Source organism: Pipistrellus hanaki (genome assembly GCF_964339955.1).
Source record: "Pipistrellus hanaki genome assembly, chromosome: 5".
Taxonomy (NCBI): Eukaryota; Metazoa; Chordata; class Mammalia; order Chiroptera; family Vespertilionidae; genus Pipistrellus; species Pipistrellus hanaki.
Window position 1 is genome coordinate 1,934,400 of NC_140507.1, and position 20,037 is coordinate 1,954,436.

The following is a 20,037-nucleotide window of genomic DNA, read 5'->3' on the forward strand; positions in this document are numbered from 1 at the left end:
AACCCGGGACCCCTCAGTCTGCAGGCCAACATCCTATCCACTGAGCCAAACCTGTTTTGGCCAATAAAATATTTTAATATATATATGTGTATATACACACACACGTATATTTTAATCACCGATTTCACTGAGGAAAGGAGAGGGAGAAAGAGCGAGAAACATGAGCGATGAGGAGGGTCACTGACTGGCCACCTGCTGCATGCCCCACACTGGAAGAGGCTCACAGCCCAGGCCTGTGCCCGACAGGAACCAAACAAGACCTCCTGGTTCATAGGTCGATGCTCAACCCGAGCCATGCCAGCTGGGCTTTACCGATTTCTTACTGCGTCACATTACTCTTCAGATATTAACGTATTAAGTTATTTCTATCACATATATGTCACAATTCCCCCGTTTCTCAATCCACAGAGTAGCCAGTGTGACCTTGAAAACTTAAGTCACTCTCCTGTAAGTCGGGCAGCAGCACCCACCACACTCGGTGAGACCCACCCACAGCCTGGTCCTCCGCCCACCGCCTGCAGGCCACACTGACAGGTTGGTCCCCGAACCGCTGGATTCGTTCATTCCCTTGGCCGCTTGCTGCTCTCCTCCTCCCACACCGGTCTCCCAGGTCACTCTAGGGGGCCGCCTCCTCGGCGTCTGTCCTTCCCTCTCACACTGCTCTTCTTCCTACACAGCACCTGCTGCATGGAGGACTGTTATAGACTGAACTTCATGAGAACGAGGCTTTTCTGTCAAACTAGTCCTGGCAACACCGAATAGTTACGAACAAATCTATCATTTTCCTAGTGAATTGAAACGGTACTTTTTTCACATTAAGTTCTCATAGGTCTATTTCTGGTGTCTATTTTGTTCATTGATCTAGCTACCTTTTCTTTTACCAGCCTGTAAGGTGGTGTTTTTTTATTTTGTTTTGTTTTTTAAGTATATTTTTATTGATTTCAGAGAGGGTGAGGGAGAGATAGAAACACCAATGAGGAGAGACTGGCTGCCTCCTTCACGCTCCCCACTGGGGATTGAGCCCGCAACCCGGGCATGTGCCTTTGACCAGAATTGAACCTGAGATTCCCTTCAGTTCACAGGCCAATGCTCTACTGAGCCAAACCAAACAGGGAAGCCTAAATGGTTTTAATTAGTTTAGCTTCATAGTAAAAATTAGTCTTATTTCCAAAATGATAGGTAATTTTTCAAGGAAAAATCTTACTGAATTTAAGAGGGAACTGCAGTAGACTTCCGGGTCACTTTGGAGAGATCTAATCTCTGTACTACCCAGTCTCCTCTTTGAGGGTCAAGATGCTCTCCATCATCCAGGCCATCGCCCTGTCTCAGGGGGAAGCTGAGGAGCCTGGTGTCACTGGGCACCCCCATGGGCTTTGGTGCCCGTCCTCAAGGTTGTTCACTGGCCAGCCGGCCGGTCCGCACTGTCAGGCTGAATCACTTTGTGGTAGCACCAGCCTTCTCACATGCCACATTGCTATCCTTATAGATCAACTTACAAAGGACTGTGATAGTTTTGAATTTAAAACTATTTTAAGAAGAACTGATACGTTTTTAATATAGAATTATTTAAGAACAGAGCACATTTGTCCATATGTTCAAATCTCTTTCTTGTCTTTTGATATGGTTTTCTTCACATTTCTAACTAAAGTTCATTTCTAGAGTATTGTATGATTTATATTGCTGAGTGGCATTCTGTGTATTTATTTTGTATCTAGCCATCTACTGCTTCTAATAGCCTTCAAGTTGGTTATTTCGTCTTTTTTTAGGTCTAACATGGTAGAGCTGCTTTTTTTCTTTACAAATCTAAGTGCTCACAACAGAGTCTGACACACATGGGTGCCCAATAAACATTAGCAATTATCTTCTCCAATATCTGCACCTTTTATTTCATTCTCTTAGCTAACTGTACTGACTAGCAGTTCCAGAATAAATTAGTGGTGATAGTCTTACATTTGACTTTTTGGGAACATGTCCATGTATTTCATTATTAAATACATGCTAATGACTGCTTTGAACTATGGACTTTAAAAATATAATATTAAGTAAAGCATCCTTCTAACACTATTTTTTAAAGCTCAAAATCAAGACTGGCTATCTGATTTTAATTCAATGTCTTTACCATCTAAAGCTATTATATGGTGACTTATATTAAGAGGTCGTAATATTGAACCATCTTGCATTTCTGGAACAATCTCACTTAGTCATGGTTTTTATTTCCCGGAATTTTATTTAGAGAATTGAAAACCTATGATAGTCATAAGTAAAACTGATCTGTAGTTTTTTTTTGGGGAGTTATCATTGTCACAGGTTGGTATCAGCATTATTCAGATATTACATAAAATTTTCCTTTGCTATGCTCTGAAACATTTCAGATGGCATAAAGAATTTTATTCTCTAGCCGAAACCGGTTTGGCTCAGTGGTTTGATTCCGGTCAAGGGCATGTACCTTGGTGGCAGGCACATCCCCGGTAGTGGGTGTGTAAGAGGCAGCTGATCGATGTCTCTTGTCAATGTTTCTAACTCTCTATCCCTCTCTCTTCCTCTCTGTAAAAAATCAATAAAATATATTAAAAAAAAAGAATTTTATTCTCTAAAGGTTTGAAAGAATTTGCTCAGAACTGTTTTGGCACGCTGCCTTCTGAGGAGGAGCTGTTTTCTCACTCACTCAGTTTTCCCCTGAGGTTATTGGTCTGTGTAGTTCCTATCTTCTCACGGGTCCCAGTATGTCATGGTGTATCCCATCACCTTCCTCCCTGTATCCTCTCACTGATATTCCCCCTCCAGGGCAACGGGCAGCCGTGCATTCACTTACCGTGGGGTCGGTCCAGAGAGAACATCTCGAGCACTCCTGGCAGGGGGCTCCAGGCGAGCGGGGATGCTGGCAGAAGTGGTCGTACCCACCGATGGGTACTCGGCAGAGGTAGCACATTTGGGCCCCGCAGCGGCAGGACATGCGGTTGCAGCCTTCGGACTTGATGAGGCCCGTCCCACACTTATGGCATTTTCTGATGCGAGCAGCGGTCATTTTCTCTTCACTGGAAAAAGAACGCAAGATTGGAGACACCAGGGAAGATGAGAAGAAAGAAAAACATGGCTGTTCCGTATGCCTGTCCAGCCCTTTTGGTGACATTCAAGAGAGAAGAGCCCACGTTTTGGACCGGAGAACTGGGTTCTGTTGATCAGTTGTTGACCTTCAGGAAGTTACTCACTGACTGGAGACTCAGTTTCCTCATTTTTAAATTGGGAAAACACAACTTTCTCACAGTGTTTTGAGGATTGTAGGGAAATACAAAGTCCTCTAGCCCGGTGCCTGGCACAAAGCACTTAGAAAACAACCATCTATTTGTTATAGGCGTCTCTGTAGTCTGAAAACGGAGAGAAAAACTCAGGGTTTTCTGAAATGATGTGTTTTATACATACAAAGCTGGGTAATGGAAGCCAGTAAGCCTAAATCTTAGTTACATTCACACCTTGGATTTTTACCTATCTGGCATGGGGTGGGATGGACACGGGTGGGGGTGATCCCACAGCCAATGGGACCCCACATTCGCAGACTTCCTGGCAGAGGGGATGGGCACACATGTGACTCGTGGGAAGCCTGTAGGGCTGCATGTTTCCAGAAGCATGTTCGCTGATGTGGAAGGGCAAGAGACGAGGATCAAAATGACAGGTCTTGGCTCTTTGTCACGAGCTGCCACTCCTGAACCAAGCTTCTTCCGGGATGCTGTTCGAACACTTGCTACCTTGGCCGATAATCTGTGTGTGTGTCTTCCCTACGAGGCCGAGTTCCTTGCAGGGAGAGAGCAGAGGCCGGGCTGGCATTACCCGTGTGGTCTTGACAGGAAGTTACTTACTGAGACTAGGGAAGAGCATGAAAGACCCAAAAAGTGTCAGCCCTGCAGCCGGGACTCACCCCACTGCTCCACACCGTAATGACTAAGCACTGGGAGGAGTTCTGACTGCGCGCCTCCCTCCTAAGGCTGAGGAAACAGCCTTCGTCCCCACCTCTGCAGGTTTTTCTGCGAAGTAAGAGCAGCCATGGGAGCCAGGCCAGGCAGGGGTTTTGCATTACTGGCATTTAAGATTGCTGCGGTAGTATGCTCCTTAGAAGCCAGACCGTTCTTTAAAAATAGAAAACTGCATTAGGAAATTGGCTGCTATTCATTTAGGTCTAATTTTTGAATGACCCAAAATGAAGGAAGTCAGAACTCTGGCTTGAAAATAATTTAAACCCAGTTCAAGTTACAGAACAGATGAGTTCTAAGTTTTGCTGAATAGAAAACACTGTCAAGACGACAATGTTTAAATGCAGTGCATTATTATTGTCAACTAAATAATATAACACACATGCTCATTATTTCTGTTACTGAGCAACTGTGAGGACACCTGTCAATGCTTTATGTTCAGACTTACAAGGTTCTAGTGAGAAAACTCCCAATTTGCAATGCTGTCACCAAAATATAATTGCCGCCGAAACTGGTTTGGCTCAGTGGTAGAGCGTCAGTCTGCGGACTGAGGGGTCCCGGGTTCGATTCCGCTCAGGGGCATGTGCTTTAGTTGCGGGCACATCCCCAGTGGGGGGGTGTGCAAGAGGCAGCTGGTCGACGTTTCTAGCTCTCTCTCTCTCTCCCTTCCTCTCTGTAAAAAATCAATAAAATATATTTAAAAACAACCCCCCCCCCCCCCACAATTGCCATTTCCTAGAGCACAGCCTCTTTGCGTCAGAGAGCCCCGGAGACGGAGGGGTGGCTCTCACCACCGCACTCTGGTCGCCTGCTGGTGACTGCAGCTGCAGTGTGGGAGAGAAGTGGCTGAGAAGAACCCGGTTACACAGTTCTTCCTGAGGTTTGGAAAGAGGGTGCATTTGCTTACTGTTTCACCACAGTCAGCCCCAATGTGAAACAATAGCGGGTGTGGTGAGGCGAAAAGGCACTCCCAAATGGACAAGAAATACGTACATGAATGCAATGCAACACTGCACGGATATCCATTCGAGCCCTTTGCTTTTGTAGAACGGTAGTAGGCAGGGCCAAAATGGCCTTGTACCAAAAAGGACTGCCATTGTGGGACTGTGACCACCTGCCCAGCAGATGAAAATGCAACTGGAACTGGGGTAAATCTGTGGATTCTTCTGGGAGGAAGGTGATTTGGCAACTTGACTCTAAACGAGGCAGGAAGCAGCCCCACAGGATGCGCTGCCGTTCAGAACAGGAAGAGGACTGAGTTGCAGCTGTGTCTGCTGACCTCATGCTCCAGCAGGAAGGCTCGCCCCCTCTTCCCCCCGCAGAGCCTGCGATTCCAGGCCGCTTTCCTCGCCACCACGTAGGTTCCTGGGAACTCCCCCGTGGGGGGCGCTCTGTTTCTTGGCACATACTATTCAAATCTTAAATGGCTTTCCTTTGCGTACTTTTTTTCTTCATTTAAATTCTTCTTCTTTTTTTAAAATATATATTTTATTGACTTTTTACAGAGAGGAAGGGAGAGAGACAGAGAGTTAGAAACATCGATGAGAAAGAGTCATTGATAAGCTGCCTCTTGCACACCCCCTACTGGGGATATGCCCACAACCAAGGTACATGCCCTTGACCGGAATCGAACCCAGGTCCTTCAGTCCCCAAGCCGACGCTCTATCCATTGAGCCAAACCGGTTTCGGCTTCATTTAAATTCTTTATTGTTGAAAGTATTACATCTTTTTATCCCATTGACTTTTCCCCGCCCACTCAGGCCCCAGCACATGCCCTCACCCCCTAGTGTCCGTGTCCATTGCTTATGCTCAAATGCATGCATACAAGTGCTTTGGTTGGTCTCTTACTCTCCCTGCTCCATACAACGTCTCCTGCCTTCCCTCTGAGGTTTGATGTCTGTTCGCTGCTTCTATGTCTCTGCAACTATTTTTGTTCATCAGTTTATGTTGTTCATTATATTCCACAAATGAGTGAGATCACATGATATTTATCTTTCTCTGACTGGCTTATTTGGCTTAGCATAATGTTCTCCAGGTCCATCCCTGCTGTTGCAAATGGTCAGAGTTTTCTTTTTTACAGCAGCATAGTACTACATTGTGTAGATGTACCACAGTTTTCTAATCCACTCATCTGCTGATGGGCACTTAGGCTATTTCCAAATCTTAGCGATTGTAGTGTGCTGCTATGAACATAGGGGTGCATATATCCTTTCTGACTGGTGTTCCTATTTTTTATTTACAAAAAAGTGTACTGTTTTAACCATTTAAAGTGCACAATTCAGGAGCATGTAGTATATTGCCTAAGTTGTGCGACCATCCAGCTTTATTCTTATAAACATCCTCTTTCCCTGCAATGGCTGATCTGCTTTCTGTCTCTAACAGATGTGTCCACTCTGTACACAGGCAACTATCCATGTCTACGGACATTTCATATAGATGGAATCATATAAGATGTGACTGACTTCTTTCACTTAGCGTGTTTTCAAGATGCATCCATGCCACACCGAAGGGTAGCAGGTTTGATGCCCGGTCAAGGGTGTGTACTGGGTTGCAGACTCACTCCCTGCCCCCGTTCAGGGTGCATGCAGGAGGCAACCAGTCAATGTGTCTCCCTCCATTTGTGGGCCTGAGAAACTAAAGGAACAAGTTACCTGCTCTAAAGGACAACAGGACAGGAATAGGGTAACAGTTACAGATATTCTGGTTCAAAAAGGAGAAAACGGAGGAAAAGCAGTCACTATCCAGTCTATTTGGAAATCCAGCGGGCAGACTCCTATTTCAGATTGAGAATCCTCCTCTGTGGTTTGAAGCTGTGCTCTTGGCTCGGGGCTCCACTTTCCGAACAGCCCTTTGAAAGAAAGGTAGCAGATGCTTGCAGCTGAGCAGTTTTTAATCAGCCTGTTTCCTGCTTGGAGGACTGTGGGGGTCTGACAGTCGTCTTTCATTTCATACTCCATCTTTCCAGTCCAAGCTGGCCTTGTTTCTGCTGATGTGACATTCTCAGGAACCTTGCGGGCTTCCATCTGCCACAGGAACTCACTGCATTAGGCACGCAGCGCATTCATAGGTATTTCCTCCATAACCCACCTCTAGCTCTGACTGCTGCTGAGATGGCCGAGGGGTAATGCCCTAGTTTCCTAAGGCTGCTGGTTAGATTGCGGATCTGTGAGCCACTTGCTCAGCCTCTTCAAAGAGCCTTTGTATGACAATACTCTCCAGTTCTGAACATATCCTTGTTTTTCTCTAGGGCATGCTCTTCCTGACAGTGAGCCTGTCCATTTTAGGGTCTTTTCTCATCTGGATCGGATGAGAATTTCAGAAACAATGACATCCTGTTCCTTTGTGTTAGTAGCTCTTCCCTCAATTGATCTCTTCCCACTTGTATTTACCTCTTCAGCACGATGCAGGACACACATTAGCTAAGCTTTCTGACATTACATAGTAAGAAGTCCCTTTCCTCCAGTGTGTGTGTGTGTGTGTTTTTGTTTGTTTATAGCTTTAATACAGAAAGAGCTCTTAAATATTCTGAACTCTATGTATGACATATATATTAAAAAGATTCCTTTATCATTTTTCAGTTTGTCATTTTTCTTTTATTTTAAACATATATTTTATTGATTTTTTACAGACAGGAAGAGAGAGAGATAGAGTTAGAAACACCGATAAGAGAGAGACATCGATCAGCTGCCTCTTGCACACAAGGTGCATGCCCTTGACCAGAATCAAACCCGGGACCTTTCAGTCCAAATGCCAACGCTCTCTCCACTGAGCCAAACCGGTTTCGGCTTCCCTATTTTTAAATATAAAGTTTTTAAACTACCTAGAATGAGGGAGGGATCAATTTTTTAAAAAACAAACTGTTTTTCCTCGGTGCCGCATCTACTGGGCGGAGGAAGACCATTCTCAGCAGTCAGACTGTGGGCAGCCCAGATAACGTGGACCTCACTCTGAAGGGGCGCGCAGCCCCAGAGGCACCCTGCGGGGGGACCTGAGCCACACCAATGTGGAGCTCTGGCTCCTTGGGAGGAAGAAGAGGCTGTGGGTTGTCAAATGGTGGGGAAATAGGAGGGAAGTGGCCACAGTTCGCGCTGTGTGAGTCACGTACAGAACACGATCAAGGGTGTGGCATGGGCTTCCTCCAAGACGAGGTCTGTGCACGCTCACTTCCCACAGCGTCGTCATTCAGGAGAACGGTCCCCTTGCTGAAATTAGAATTTCTTGGGCAAAAATACATCTGCAGAGTTCGGATGAGGTCAGGCATTGCCTGTTCAGTAGCTCAAGCCCAGAAAGAGTTGATTTCCAGTTGCCCTCAAATATTCCCTGATGGCGGTGGGATTCCAGAAGGAGGCCTTCCTGTCAACGCAATCCCACCTCGTGAAGCAGGGCGAGCTCTGCTGAAGGGCGAGCTCTGCTGCGCGCCCCTTCAGAGTGATTACTGGCCATTGTTTGTTCACTTTACCGTGGCCGGCACGGAGGAGGGGTCGCCAGGATCGGGGAAGCCACCCCTGGGGGAGAGTCAGCCCGCAGATGTGACCACCACCTGGCGCAGCTTCCCAGGCCCCTTCCCTCCAGTTTCAGTAACAGGTTTCCATTTCCTTAGGAGTTCTCACTAGCAGTGTCTTTTGTGTCCATATTCCTACTAACCATCTCCGATGGTGACCTAACTATTCTCTAAGGCAATTTAGTTTTTGCCTTGAATGTTCCTCACTTCTTTCTGAGCCTCCAGTTGTGGAGTTTCTAATGTCCATATTTTTACTGAATGCCTGTTCACGAGAATCTAGGTTTTTTTTTGCTGTAATACTTCTCGAAATTCTTCCAGGTTCTACCCTTTGCCCAATTCCAAACCCACTTGCACATTTTTAGGTAACTGTTACAGCAGGGTTCCACTTCTGGTACCAAATTCGTATTAGTTTCCTATTGCTGTTGTCACAAATCATCACAAATTTATTAGCTTACTAAATAATACACACGTACGATTTCATAGTTCTGTAGATCTGAAGTACAGCACAGGTCCTTCCAGTCCAAAATCAAGGAGCTGGCAGGCCACGTGACCTACTGGAGGCTCTAGGAGAGAATCTGTTTGCTGCTCATATGGGCTGTCAGAATCCAGTTCTTTGAAGCTGGAGGGCCAAGGTCCCTGTTTTCTTGGTGGCTGGAAGCAGAAGGTCGTTCCCTGCTTCTAGATGCTGTTGCATTCCTTATTCAGACCTTCTTTCTCTATCTTCGAAGCAGCAATGAGAGGCTGAGTCCTTCTCATTCTCCCTGCCTCTGTCCATCACTGCATCTCCATCTGACCAGAGAAATACACACGCTCTGCTTTTAAGGGGTCATGGGATTAGACTGTTTACCTGGAGAATCCAGAATAGCCTCCCCATCTCAAAGTCCATAACCTTCATCACACCTGCAAAGTCCCTTTCACCATGTAAGGTGGCATATTTCCTGTTCACGGGTTCTGGAGACTGGGGCATGGACATTTTGGGGGCTTTTATGCTGCCCACCAAATCTGAGGTCAAGAGCAGCCAGGAAGCCATCTGTCTAGATTTCAAATTCCCTCTCTGCACTTACTACCTGGGGAGCCATGGGTAAGTCGCCTGGGGCTCTGTGTCTCAGCTGTGTCATGTGTAAAACGAGCAAATAGTATCGACTTGTGACACAGACTTGGAGACCTTTAACTAAAGTAACGAACCTGTTCCTTCCCCTTCAAACTTAACGTGGACATAAGGTAAGTTGACCAGACGTCCCGCTTTTTAACAATGTGTCCCCAGGCGTTTTAAAAAAAGTCCCGATTTTTGGAAAGAAAAATATTTCAAAAAATCAGGACTTTTTTTTAAAACGCCGCAGGATGCGCAACAAATTGTTAAAAAGTGGGACTGTCCCGCCAAAAGTGTGACGTCTGGTCACCTTAACATAAAGCCACCTCACTAGAGACTACACACGGTGCCTGCCTGGGAGCAGGCCATGGCCAGTGACTCATACACTTTCTGGGTCACTTACAAGCCCAGAAAAGCTGCCTGCCTGGCAACTTGTCTCTCATCACCGCAGGCTGGAGTGTAAATGTGGCTGCAACCAAGTCCCAACCGTAGATAATGGCGAAGCATGAGATAAAGGAACCAGTGTCTCTGAATGACCTCCTGGGACAGCTCTGCCCCGCCCCTGGCAAGGCTGAACTACTGTATGAGAGAATAGGTGTCTGTGTTTGTTAAATCAATGTACTTAATCAATTAATATCTGTAAAGCATTCAGCCACATAAAGAGTGCTCCACAGTAATGACTCTTACTACTGACTGCATTAGCATGGATTCTACTCAATGTCACAGGCCTCAGTGACAGATGAAAGCAAAGTCCTAACCGGACTTTGGTGGATAGAGCATCAGCCCATTGAAGGGTCCTGGGTTCAGTTTCGCTCAAGGGCATGTACCTTGGTTGTACACTTGACCCCTGGCCCTGGTCAGGGCATGTGCAGGAAGCAACCAATTGATGTGTTTCTCTCACATCGATGTTTCTCTCTGTCTCTACCCCTTCCTTCCACTCTAAAATTCAATGGAACATTATCCTCATTTGAGAAGTAACAAAACAACATTAGCACCATCTACCCAACTAAAACATTATTGCTTATTTAGTTAGATAATAAGGAAGTAACATATACTGAATTCATATATGCCAGGCATGTACTATGTTACGTTGGACCCTGGGAACAGCTCTGAGGCTGCAGCGATGAGGAACGGAGGCTCAGAAGTTAGGTCACTTTCTGGAGGTCACTCTAGACTGGGGAGTGTGAGAACCTGTTCCCTCCACAATGCACTCCCCCCTCTGCCAGAGGTGATGTGTACGTGCTGTGAATCAGCCAATAAACCCCCTGGATTATGCCACTCACATCGAGGTCCGGTACTTGATATCATCCTTCTCAGCCAGCTCTTCACAGGTGAGGCCGTTGTGCTCCTTCCAGAGCCCCTGGCACTTCCTGCAGGTCTCCTGGGGAAAGAGCAGACACACAGACACTCCTGGTGAGTAGCCCCATGCAAGTTCTGCTCAACAACGGGAGCGGGCACTAAGCTTCCCAAGGCTTGGTCGTCCAGAGGCTCCTCCCTCTGAGCAGGCACCTTTCTGCGGACACCTCCATGGAAGAGGAAGGGAGCACGAGACATTTTTCTCTCCTTAGATCACAAGGATGCATTGCTTCCAGCACCACTTTGTATAAGGCTTTCTACAATGCCAGGGGCCACCTGCAAAACTCCCACAAAAGGCAGATTTAGATTTTGGGTTTTTAAAAATAAAATACTGTGAGCTCAAGGTCTGTGAGGTTTTATTAATTTCTGCAACCCCTACCCCCAGTGTCCCAGTGTTGTCTGGCACAGAGCGCTCTTGTTGAACTGAGTTGAAGGATGGTCTAACTGTGTCTCCCAAACTTTTGACATATGGGTACCTCTTCTGTAATTTCCGTAACGCTGAGTACCCCTCGTACTCAGGAGAACGTAGAATTAGGTGCAGCTAAGCACGGTGCAGTGCACATCCCCCCAAACTCTTCCCGTACCCCTGGGGTACGTGCACCCCACTTCGGGAAACACTGGAAAGGATTACTAGGGCTTCTTATGGGAGGCATTCCTCCCTCCCAAACATGGAACATTCTCCATAACTTAACTTCATTTATAAAAAACATGAACTTAAAGATTACTATTTTTTATTCTAGGATCCTTTGTAATTTATAAACTGTCTCATTAATAATGAGAATTTTAAAAAATAATGCAATTTAATTAAATTCCCATAAATGGAAACTACAACCCCCATAAGTCCAGTAAAGGAGAAGACAGTGTCATTTTCACTGGGGACCGGCCTAGTCTGGGACAGTGAGGCTTGAGGAGGTGGCCGAGAGCTGGAGGATGAGTCAGAGAGGAGAGGAAGGCAGCATTCTGGCAGAGGAGCAGCCGGAGCAGTCGGCGGGAAGCTGGCCTGCAGACAGTGAAAATGGGCCTGCTGGGCCCACAGGGGCCTGGAAGGGACTGACTGTCAGTTTGACTTTTATCCTAAAAGCACCACGAAGGTGCCCAAAGGTGCCACGCATGGAAGTAACATGATCAGTTTTGTGATTTTACAAGATCATTCTTCACGGAGAACAGATGGGCAGGAGGAGAGAGTGGAAGCCTAAAGAAAGTTAGAAGCTACTAAAGTCACCAGGAGAGAGATCAAGGAGGCCCACCCAGACCTAGGAGGCAGGTGAGGGCGTGAAGGAAAGCTGACAGCCTGGAGAGACATTTAGGAAGCAACGCCAGGTGTGGTGCTGGAGTGAGAAGACGGAGGTGTCCGGGAATTCGCCTGGTTTCTGGCTTGTGTAACACAAGGTAGCAGCAGCCCAGATGGAGCTTGGGAACAGGGGGAGGGCTGGCGTGGGCAGAGAGAGGGCAGCTTTAAGATCCGGTCTGGAATTTGATCTGGGTGGTGGTGGTACAGGCGACCTGTGGGACACCAGCAGAGACACCTGCCAGGCACGCCGGTGGGTGTAAATGTCTAGCATCTGGGAGTGGCTGGGCTAGAGATCACCAGGAGCCTCAATTATATTTTCACATCAATTCTAGGAACATCTATCACTACATCCTCCACTCATCGTCGAACATTTTCCAATAGAAACTGCTCAGATGACTCTCACAAGGCGCAGAATAGTATGCACAGCACAGGTGCCACCATTTCTATGTAAAGAAGGTGGTGGGGGTAGAAGATAGTGATATAAAACCAACCAGAAAGGATGCCCAAGGAATTGGTAGTATGACTGTCCTGAGTGGCTGGGAGGCAGGGCCGAGACTCTCACTGTAGGCCTTTTGAATCTTAAACTACATAGATGTACTATCTAATTAAAAGCTAAACAAAACTTAAAGAGAGAGAAATGAAATGGACTGTTTTAGGAGCTGAGACTTGAAGAGCCCTTTAAAAGGCAGCAATGAGGTGGTGGGGTAGAGATGAGCTGATCAGAGATTCTATATTAAATGTTGTTGCTTCCCAAGTGAACGATTTTATCTGGTCCACTAACCACATCCCTGTCAGGAAAACAGGCTCAGTCAACAGTGAATTATTACACACCAAAATGTAAAGCAGCATCAAACCCATTTCTATTTTATTTGTTAAAAAATAGGTTTTGCTGAAACCGGTTTGGCTCAGTGGCTAGAGCGTCGGCCTGCGGACTGAAAGGTTCAATTCCGGTCAAGGGCATGTACCTTGGTTGCGGGCACATCCCTGATAGGGAGTGTGCAAGAGGCAGCTGGTCGATGTTTCTCTCTCATCAGCTGCGGGACACGGGCTCCCTTGCTTCCTGGAGAGCTGGGAACGGCCCATTAGGACGCAGGATGGACTGAGATTTCTTAATGAGGACAGGACTTCCTCATCACCGAGCAACCCGAGACTGGACGCGTGAGGAAGCAGCTGTCCCTGCCACCTGCGGCCAGCTGCACGTCTGGCAGCACAGAGGGAAGTGTGTTATAGGACTCACCAGGAGTGCTCCACTGAACTAAAGGTATCAGTTACTCGGTCCTCCTCCACCAGCCTCCGGGCCTTTCCTTGTCAGTACTTGCCACTCACTCCTCTAAAGGCACCAGGATGCTGACACGTGGGATCTGTCAGTGACAGTGCTTGAGAGCACTGCCACCGCACACTGCTCTGGGTCCACGTCCTGTTCCGAGCGACACTGGTAATGGAGACGACTCCTGCTCGGACAGAACAGCGGCCCTCTCACCTTTCCTCCCCCTTCAACCAGCAACCCCTCGCACGGCGCTCGCCAGCCTTTCAGACCTCACGGACCACCGCTGGCAACCGCTATTCTAGAATGTTCCCAGCAAAGGACCAGTGAACAGACAGAGCCCCTCTTGCTGGAGTCTACACTCTGGGAGGGTGAGGAGTGGACACTGGACAGGAGAACATGGAGGAGTGGCGTGGGGGGAGGGCAGGCAGGGAGGCTGCCATCTACCCTGGTGTGAAGGACCCCTCGTGCAGAGCAGGGTTTCAGCTCAAACCTGAGGGGTACCTGGTGGGAGTAGAATGGAGGAGCTCAGGGAGCAGCGTCCCCAGCAGCCTCACAGCTTGCTCAGGGCCAGTACGGTTGGCCTCCTGCCAGTGCCACACGCCCGACACCCTTACCCATGCGATGCTCTGCCTAGGCGCCCTTTCTCCCCTGGTAACATGTGCTCCTCAGTTCCCATGTCAAATACCAGCGCTCTAGGGGACTCACGTGACCCGGGCAAAAGCTGGCGCTCGTCTCCGGGACTCTGGGAGCACGTGGCTCTCACTCAATGACAACACTTTGAATCGTGTCTTGTAACGATCTGATTACATCACATCTCCACGGAACCAAGCACTCCTTGTAGGCAAAGACTGTGCCCTGCAGATCGCTGGGAGGATTCAATTTATCCATGCAAAAAGAACGTCCTCTCTGAGCGTCTATCTTGTCAATATGGAGATGCACTAGTGAGTAAGCCGCAGATTCCTGATTACAAGAAGCTTATTTATAATCCGCCACACTATGATTTAGTTCCCTTTGAATTTCTAGGGCCTCAGACCAGGTCTGACACACACAAGGAGCCAAATATATGACAAAATGACAGCGAGAAGGCAGTGGCGAGACAAAGCACACTCCCCCTCCACTGCTCCGGGGACTTCCCTCGTAGACGGGGAAAGAGAACATCAGTTCCTATCGGGTCTTCAAACTTATAATTGTGTAAAGTATAATGACAATTTGTCGTTGTTATTAATCTTCACCGGAGGATATTTTTTCCATTGATTCTTAGAGAGAGAAGAGAAGGAGGGGGAGATAGAGGGGGAGGGAGAATTGATGCGAGAGAGATACAGAGATTGGTTTCCTCCCACACCGACAACCAAGGTACATGCCATTGACTGAGAATTGAAACCAAAACCCTTTGGTGCTTGGGCAGACACTCTAACCACTTACACCTGCAGATTATGATGATGATTTTATGAGAAAATCGAGTTATACAGACACTTCCAGGTTATTTCATTAGGGCTTATGTTGTAAGGATACAGGTTTTATGTCTTTTTCATCCCTAACTCCCTCCCCCAATCTAATGCACAAATCTGGAAAGATCAGTTAACAGCCAAATGTTTGTAGGTGGTGCATGAGAAAGTATGAAATATATTTCTTTTTAAAAAAACATATTTTTATTGATTTCAGAGAGGAAGGGTGAGGGGGAAAGAGATAGAAACATCAAAGATGAGAGAGAATCATTGATTGGCTGCCTTGTGCATACTGGGGATTTGCCCTTGACGGGGATCGAACCATGACCTCCTAGTTCCTGGGTTGATGCTCAACCACTGAGCAACACCAGCTGGGCTCTTTTCTTTTTTTAAATAATAGTTTATTGATTTTTAGAGAGGACTGGCAAAGGGAGATAGAAACATTGATGTGAGAGCTCAACACCGATTGGCTTGCCTTCTGGGGATCAAGCCTGCAACCTAGGCACAAGCCCTTGACCAGGGATCAAACTGGCAGCCTCTTGGTGCATGGAATAGCACTCAGCAACTGAGACACCAGCAGGGCTGCACGCATGGAATTAACACGCTCCTGCTGACTTTCTCTTAGAGCTTCCATGTGTGGAAACTGATCTCTTCGTTCCCGAAGGGAGCTTCACAGGGATGTGGCAGCGCCTGCACACATGTGCTGGAGCCTGGGTCCGGGGGCAGGGTCAGGACCGGAAACCAGGCAGCTGGCTCGGAAAACAAAGCTTCCCAAGGGCTCTGGGGGTCAGTTACCACCAAAGTCCATCGCAGGTTCCTCCCATCCCCACTGCCGGGATGAGGGTACCCAGCCTGCCTGGGCCCGCTTTTCTTACAAGACAAACAAACCCAAACGTTAATGCTTCCAGGCCATCTTGCAGTTACTGATTGCATCACTCCTCTCCAAGAAGCCGAGCTCTCCTCACAGGGGGTTTCTGTCTTCCCCCCAGTAAGCCATCTCTTGGAGCAAGAGAACCTAGATGTCTAAATGCAGAAATTCAAATCTTGGCATGGCCAGATGACAGCTCTGGGCAACATTCCTGAGGAAAAGACATTTTGCGAGAAGATTCCATACTACTGTGTTTAATGGTCATGCACAAAATTACGGGAATTTTGAAGAATGTGTGTACTGGATGTGCACCTTACCATTCCTATGTACAGAAGCAGAGTCTGGAGAAAGAAATCTCCAAAGTCTTACTCTGCAGGTTAGTAAGGAGCCAAGCACGCTCTCCTCCGGATCCATCAGAAAGAAGCAGGTGGTGATAATCAATTGGAACACAGGGCCTCAACTTGGGTTTGTGAGCTAATGCTGCCCCCTAGAGACAGAAAACTATAAAGGCACCGGACCAGGTTTACACCGCTGGGGAGAGGGCAATGCTGGAGCACTGACTGGGAAAGAGAGCCAGCCATAACCACCGCCTTTTACTGCCCGGGAGCAGGGCTTGTGAGATAAAGAGGCCAACGGCCAGGGCTTTGAGGAATACATACAAATTGTTTTGTTTTGTTAATCCTCACGGGAGGATATTTTCTCCATTGATTTTCAGAGAGAGAGGAAACATCAATGTGAGAGAGACACAGTGACTGATTTGCCTTCCGCAAGCTCCCCAACCCAGACCCGGATTGAGCCTTGCAACTGAGGTATGCACAGTGCCCTTGACCAGAACTGAATTGTAACCCTTCAGTCCATGAGCCAACACTCTATCCACTGAGCCAAACCAGCTAGGGCTACAAATTCTATTTTAGCTTTACCGGAATAACACCAACAAAAATACCAAGTCCTATATAGCAGTTATTCAAATACTGATGACTATTGCTCTCACATGCCCATTTACAGAAAAGAATCATTGGGACGCTGTCAGGAATCTGTCAGCCTGACTGTACACACTCTAAGGACGAGGGACCTGCCCGGCAGCTCATCTCTCTGTCACAGCTCCATCCTGCAGCGCCGGCAGCGGCCAGGAGATGCCCGGCCCGCTCGCCCGCTATGTGCCCTCTCAGAGGCGCCTCTGGGGACCGCGGTGCGGGAAGGCCGGCCCCAGTGTCTGCGGCAGCTCTCTCTGGGACTAAAGCAGCATTCTGCTGTCTCAATCTCCTGTGTCTTGGTTTGGGCACGTGTGAAAAAACCAGCTCTGCACGAGCCTGGCGAACAGAACCGCGGCCCGGCGTCCATTTTCTGAGCATCAGCACCACTGCGGCTGCCACAGAGAGGCGGGTTTGAGACAGTGGCCCTGGGGGGGCCCAGGACCAGCCTTTGGGGGCTCTGTTACAGCCAGTGGCACCTCAATCACAGCCCTGCTCCCTCTTCCTCTAGGACAGCCATGACTGTTCCCTCTGTGGTTTGGTTTCCCCTCAGGAGAAGAGCAAAGAACTGTTAACACATGTCCCTTCCCAACAAGCTGCTAGCTTCCTTTGGTGGGTGCCTGAGTAGACAGAACATACACTGTGACCACTCCTCTTTGCCAAGCTTAAAAAGGAAGTCTTCTTTTCTGCCCACTTTGTCATCCTGGGTCTTTTGTGGAAGAGCCACACTCAAGGGGCCAAAGAGCAGCATGTGGCTCGTGAGCTGCAGTTTGCCGACCACAGTTCTAAGCTATCAATCAATCATAACTATACTCAGGATCCTGTTTAGAAAGAAATAACTAAAAATTGATCTGTGATACAGCCAGTGTGGAAAATAGTATCGTGTTTCCTCAAAAAGTTAAAAATGGCCGAAACTGGTTTGGCTCAGTGGATAGAGCATCGGCCTGAGGACTCAAGGGTCCAGGGTTCGATTCCGGTCAAGGGCATGTACCTTGGTTGCGTGCACATCCCCAATGGGGGATGTACAGGAGGCAGCTGGTCAATGTTTCTCTCTCATCGATGTCTCTGGCTCTCTATCATCCCTCTCTCTTCCTCTCTGTAAAAAAATCAATAAAATATATTAAAAAAAAAAAAAAAAAAAAGTTAAAAATGGAACTGCCATTTGACCCAATAATCCCACTTCTAAAAATCTAGGAATGTGTCCTAAGAAAACAGAAACACCAATCAGAAAGGATATATGCACCCCTATGTTCATAGCAGCACACTTTACAATCGCTAAGATTTGGAAACAGCCTAAGTGCCCATCAGCAGATGAGTGGATTAGAAAACTGTGGTACATCTACACAATGGAATACTATGCTGCTGTAAAAAAACAAACAAACAAAACCAACAAAAAACTCTGACCATTTGCTACAGCAGGGATGGGCCTGAAGAGCATTATGCTAAGCAAAATAAGCCAGTCGGAGAAAGATAAATATCACATGATCTCACTCGTTTGTGGGATATAATGATCAACATAAACTGATGAACAAGAATAGATCCAGAGACAGAGAAACATGGAACAGACTGTCAAACCTCAGAGGGAGGGGGGCGGGGCGGTAAGAGAACAACCACAGCACTTGTCTGCATGCACATTAGCATAACCAATGGACACGGACACTGGGGCAGTGGGGGCTTGTTCTGGAGAGTGGGAGTGGTCAGGAAAAAAACAAACAAAAACCCACAAAACAAGAAACTGGTCTGGAATTTGGCCACTCAATTGCTAACACTGGGGGTTAAGAGCCAACAGCTTACCCCCGTTCTGGCATTACTGTCCATGGTCTTAGGAGTGCTGCTCAGGCGAGGTCATACATGCTGGACCATTAGGGTTACTGGCTGAATCAGTGCCCAGTGAAATCAGGGTAAGGGGATGCTGGATTGTGAAGGAGTTGGGTAAATGGTCTCTCGTTCCTTTCCCAATTTCTGTAGAGGCCAGTGGGTTCCTTTCACACACAATGGTGCACAGTCCTGTGCCCCACCCTCAATGCAAGATCACACGTGACTGTCCGTCACCAGGTTAGGAACTGTTCTTCTGTTAGTATTGTACCTGCAATTTCCACCTTCTACCTGACTCCTGTCGTGATCTCAGAGGTGTGGGCTTGCTTGTCAACTGGCAAGCATCCTAACAAAGCCAGATTCTAGGCTTGCTGCATTTGTGAGGCACTGGGGCCCTCTGCTGGCTGCCTGCTGTAACTGTTAGCTTCTCCCTAGACCAGTGGTTCTCAACCTTCCTAATACCGCGGCCCTTTAATCCAGTTCCTCATGTTGTGATGACCCCCCAACCATAAAAGTATTTCCGTTGCTACTTCATAACTGTAATTTTGCTACTGTTAATGAATCATAATGTGAATATCTGTGTTTTCTGATGGTCTTAGGCTCTACAGCAGCGGTTCTCAACCTGTGGGTCCAGGGGTCGCCTAAGACCACTGGAGAAAACAGATATTCACGTAAGAATGTAGCACTGGCTGGTTGTTCAGTGGTTAGAGCATCGGTCGGTGGACCGAAAGGTCACAGGTTCAATTCCCAGTCAAGGGCACATACCTCTATTGCAGATTCCTCAGCCCTGATAGGGGCATGTGCGTGAGGTAACCAATCTCTCTCTCTCTCTCTCTCTCTCCTTCCCTCCCTCACTCCTTTCCATTCTCTCTAGAAATCAACGGAGAAAATGCCCTCTGGTAAGGATTAAAAAAAGAATGCAGGAGGCACTTATGTCATGCTAAGCAAGAAACAAACACACAGGGCACAATATTATCCATATGGAATGATTACAATCACATGGCAAAACCAAATACCCGGCCCTGGCAGGTGTGGCTGTTGGTGGGTTGTTTACTGCCCCATGCACCGAAGGATCGTGGGTTCAATTCCCAGGCAGGGCACATACCTAGGTTATGGGTTTGATCCTTGGTCTGATGTATATAGGAGGCAACTGATGGCTGTTTTTCTCTCACATGGATATTTCTTTCTTCTTTCCCAATTCCTTCCTCTTTCTCGAAAACCAATGAAAAAGATATCCTCCGTTGAGGATAGAAAACAAACAAACGCGGGACCTACAGCTGAAGCTGCAGCACCACGTGGTGGAAGGAGCAGGGTGCAGGGGACCAGACGGATCTGTGTGACCCTGACAAGTCCTGCCTTCATCAATAGAAATGGGAAAAACAAGTACCTGGCAGGGTTTCCTTAAAGATAAATGAGAGCACGTATGTGCGCAATAAATGCAGCAGTGACGGATCAGACGGGGCTGTCA

General features: G+C 47.5%; 1 protein-coding gene across 2 annotated transcripts in view; it reads right to left on the reverse strand.

Moving 5' to 3' along the window:
• RNF216 (ring finger protein 216) overlaps nt 1–20,037 on the reverse strand; it is a 92,307-nt gene that overhangs the window by 14,328 nt on the left and 57,942 nt on the right. For both annotated transcript variants that reach the window (XM_084886154.1, XM_084886153.1), the window contains exons 14-15: nt 10,840–10,937; nt 2,813–3,035 (exon numbers count right to left, since the gene is read on the reverse strand). In XM_084886154.1, the coding sequence (XP_084742280.1) occupies nt 2,813–3,035; nt 10,840–10,937 (321 nt within the window). The remainder of the gene's footprint in view (nt 1–2,812; nt 3,036–10,839; nt 10,938–20,037) is intronic.